Genomic DNA, 4477 nt, shown 5'->3' with positions numbered 1-4477 from the left:
TGCCGTCGTGTACGCCCTCTGTATAGTCACCGCGTACACGACGTGCTCCGGCTCGTGCTGCCATCGTGGCGAACGTCGGGTAGTTTCTCCACCCCATCATCTCCACTAGGTAGGCAGGTAGCACTAAGCTGTATATATACCCACTACCAGATCAATGATAAGCGTGGTGTGAGTTCTCCCCAATTCTGATCTTCTCCGTAAACATAAAGGTGTTTGAGGAGCCTGACTGTAGAAGCTGTAGCATACAAGTAGCCCACCTGGCCATGCATTTGCTGTAGTAGAATAAGTCCTGTAGTCAGTTAGTAGTAGTTAGCTGCAGTACTTACGCACGTCCGCTGCCTCTACCAAAACAGTGGCCAGCATGAACATACATGAGTCATAACTTGGCCCTAGTGCATGTCATTCCTTGACTGCAGCACAGCAATTGCACCTATTGGCATTGGCCATTTGGTTTGGTTAATTTGCTTCCGCTTCACGAATCAATTGGCGAGATCCAGAAAATTTTGGCAGCGTTGTGGGCATGCAGAGATGCAGGTCATATTTAAGCTGACCAACATCTACTGCACACGCAATCAAGGCACGCGCGGACGAAGGAGCAGGCCGCATTTACTCGGCATGTGATCCTTGCCGGCACCGCATGCACCGAAAGCCATGCATAAATCCTTACTCCACTCCACTGCACTGCACTCGGCTGATCACACTCTGAGCATTATATCTACTATAGCTAGTAGGACCAAAAGGCCATGGGCGTGCATTCTGGAGCAAGCAACATGCAGGTCCAGAACTCATTCTGGAGCAAGCAACATGTAGAGCATTATATCAATTTTTTTCTTTTTCTTTGAATTCATGTTGACTTTTCTAATATACGATATATATTTTCATATTTACACGGAAAGTTATTTTGATACATATTGATCACTTTTCAAAATACAGTAGATTATGGTATTTTCTTGGGAATCAACAACGTGGAACATGAAGCTGCGAGGAAGTACATCGAATACTTCATGTTAATGAATAAGGACAAGGAAGCGGTTCTCTACCTTATCATCCAAAGTAAGTCATTTTCGGATAGCCGCTGTACATCATGGTTTTCACTTTCAGTGGGATTTCAATGAAATTCACTGAATTTCATTAATTTCAGTAGACACTGAAATATTACGTTTCGGTCAAAATATTTCGGCAATTTCAGTAGTAAACATAAATTCAAATGTTTTCCAAAATATTTTTTAAAATTTTAATTGAATTCAAGTGCATATTTCATCCCTTTGACTGAAACGAAAACTGAAATCACTGAATTTCAGTAATTTCGGTTCATGCTGAAATTTTTCTAAAACTGAAATTGGAAACCATGCTGTACATAACACATCCTTTCGTACATTTCAATCATTCCTTCGCACGCATGGAGGATAATTTGAGGTGTATTTATTTTGCGCAGCAAGGGGCGCGTCGTTCTAATCGTTCTTTCCCCGCGAGTCTTCCATGATGTGTATTTGGGCTCGTCCAAAAACACACAGAAGAAAGACTACACCTGCATAATGACTATTCAATGGTACTCTCCATGGCTTCGGCATGAGGGGTCACATGGGATTGTATCCAGATAGCTTCTGGCTTGTATCCTCCTTGTAGTGTTGCTAATGTATTTGGCAACTGGTTACATGGAATTGATCACAGGTTTAGAACTCTTCTTAGGGTGGGAGCGCTTGCCGTTATTTGGTCGCTTTGGCTATGTAGAAATGATAAGATTTTTAATGATAAAACTATTTCTCTGATGCAGGTTATCTACATATGTACTAAGACTCTTTGTTTATGGTCTTCTCTACAAAGTGTGGAGAACCGAGACTTGTTTACAGAGGTGTGTACACGATTGAAGGATACAACGAGGGATATTTTTACCCAAAATGGGTGGCAGCATGATCTTAGGATTGGCCCCCTCCGCTTCAGGCGTTCTACAGATTCTATGTCTTTCGCCTTTTTATTTTCCGTTTGTGTGAGAGAACTTTGTTTGGCTGTGTGCATTTTAGTATGCAGTGGCCGGGTGTAATGCTTGAACCTTTTAAGTAATAAAGCGTCCTTTTCGGAAAAAACTACCCGTAGCATTTGCTGTAGTGGAATAAGTCTTGTAGTCCGCTGAATGCTATTACCAAAACTGTGGCCAACATGAACACAACATTCACGAGTCATATCTAGCTCTAGTGCCGTTCCTTTTGACTGGAGCACAGCATTCTCACGTACCGGCATTGGCCATTTGGCCTGGGTTGCTTTGGTCTCATGAATCAACTGGCGAGATCCAGAAAGAGATGACAACGTTGTGGGCACGCCGGCCGGCGTACATGTAGGTCATATTTAAGCTCACCGACATCTACTGCACATGCAATCAAAGCACACTCCTGCACCACCACACCCATAGATCCATGGATGCATAGTCTAGTGGCGCAGGGGGCATTTACTGGGCATGTCATCCTTGCCGGCACCGCATGCACCGAAAGCCATGCATAAATCCTACCAACTCCAACACTTCACTCCACTTCACTTCACTCCTCTCCACTCCGCTCAGCTCGAGCTAGCTGCATTTTGCATACCAATGGCAATGGGCAAGAGCTCTGTCTTGGTCTTGCTGGTGCTGTTGGTGGTGGCCACCGACGTTTCCAGCCGAGCCACATACACAGGAAGCATCACCTCGGCTGCAGGTGTAACGACGGCGCCGGCGAAGAAGCACGGCCATTGGGGCACGCTGAAGCCGAAGCCGAAGGTGGCCGACAAGCAGGTGCCTGCGCTGGTGGTGTTTGGCGACTCCATCGTGGACACGGGCAACAACAACGCCATCCACACCATCGTCAAGGCCAACTTCCCGCCCTACGGGCACGACTTTGGCGCCGACCACCGCCCCACCGGCCGCTTCTGCAACGGCAGGATCCCCACCGACTTCATCGCCTCCAAGCTGGGGCTCAAGCAGCTGCTCCCGGCCTACCTGCAGCAGAACCTAACAAAACAGGACCTGCTCACCGGCGTCAGCTTCGCGTCGGGAGGAACAGGCTACGACCCGCTCACGGCACAGCTCGCCTCCGTCATCTCCATGACGGACCAGCTCCGCATGTTCCACGAGTACAAGGCCAAGGTCCGGGCCCTCGCCGGCGACGCCGCTCTCTCGGAGATCCTCTCGAAGGGAGTCTTCGCGGTGTGCGCCAGCAGCGACGACGTGGCCAACACCTACTTCACCATGCGGGCGCGCAGCTCCTACTCGCACGTGGACTACGCGTCCCTCATCGTGTCCCACGCATCCACCTTCCTCGACGGCCTGCTCTCCGCGGGGGCCAAGCGGGTGGCCATCATCTCCATGCCGCCCATCGGGTGCGTGCCGTCCCAGCGCACGCTCTCGGGCGGCCTTGGACGGGACTGCTCGTCGGGCCACAACGAGATCGCCGAGATGATCAACGCCGGTATGGGCACCACGGTGGAGTCTCTCAAGGCCAAACACCCGGGGGCGAGGGTCGTGCTCATGGACATCTACGGGTACTTGTTCGACATGATGATGCGCCCGGAGGGGTACGGGTTCAAGGAGTCCACCCTGGGCTGCTGCGGCACGGGGATGATGGAGGTCTCCGTGCTCTGCAACGGCGTCACGTCGGCGGTGTGCGGCGACGTGACCGACTATTTGTTCTGGGACAGCTACCACCCCACGGAGAAGGCGTACCGGATCCTCGTCGACTTCGTCTACGACAACTACCTCAAGGAGCTCATCGACTAGCTACCGAGCTTTCATGCCCTAGCTACCTAATACGTACTGTTTGTGATTGACATTTCAAGTTCATTGTGTTTGTGTTGTGCACACACACCTATGTATGTAGGTTGTGAAAAAAGAAGTTGAATTTTTTACTTTTACTGCAATTTAGATGCATGTAAGTTGTCTGATTTTTGAATTTGGGTCAGTCGGTTTAATATGGAAAAGGAGGCGTGACAGCCGGAGCAACGAGGCCGCCGACGGTGGCAAGGCCTCAACCAGGAACGAGCCATAGCCGCGGAGGTGGGTTCAAAGGTTGAATTCAAGGTGGGGAAGGGGGTGCAAGCTCGCAGGGAAATTTTGGTACTGGATGGTCGAAATTCTGGTACTGGATGGTCTGTGGCTGGTGCTAGCACGATAGTGAGTGGAGGGGTGACGAGGCTGACGTGGGAGCGCTGCCGACTACGAGTGGTGGTGGCAGGTGGTTAGGGCTGTGGCAGCAGGCGGCGGCTCACTGAAGAAGATGAACAACACAACAGTCGATTTACCGGTTGAAGATGGAACACGATGCGGGATGTGTTGGATCTTTATCCAAGAATTCAGACAGAACAAGAAAAACGACTTGACACAAAATTGTTTTCCAACGACTGACGCCTAGCCGCTCCCTTATTTTTAATATATAAGAGATTTTTAGCAGCACTATTTAGTGCAAAAGGTACCTCAAAAGGTGATGACAAAATAAAACATAGCTAGTATAGA

At 49.5% G+C, this 4477-nt stretch overlaps 1 protein-coding gene across 1 annotated transcript; it reads left to right on the top strand.

Moving 5' to 3' along the window:
* The first annotated feature begins 2540 nt into the window (after positions 1–2540).
* On the top strand, positions 2541–3885 carry LOC123133040 (GDSL esterase/lipase EXL3-like). Its single transcript, XM_044552587.1, has one exon. It carries the CDS (start codon positions 2582–2584, stop codon positions 3743–3745), a length of 1164 nt encoding a protein of 387 aa, XP_044408522.1. The 5' UTR covers positions 2541–2581; the 3' UTR covers positions 3746–3885.
* The last annotated feature ends 592 nt before the right edge of the window (positions 3886–4477 follow it).

The sequence above is a fragment of the Triticum aestivum genome, chromosome 6B, assembly GCF_018294505.1.
Source record: "Triticum aestivum cultivar Chinese Spring chromosome 6B, IWGSC CS RefSeq v2.1, whole genome shotgun sequence".
In the NCBI taxonomy this organism is placed as follows: Eukaryota; Viridiplantae; Streptophyta; class Magnoliopsida; order Poales; family Poaceae; genus Triticum; species Triticum aestivum.
The sequence above is the reverse complement of the archived record's forward strand: the minus strand, read 5'-3'. Positions and strand labels throughout refer to the sequence as shown.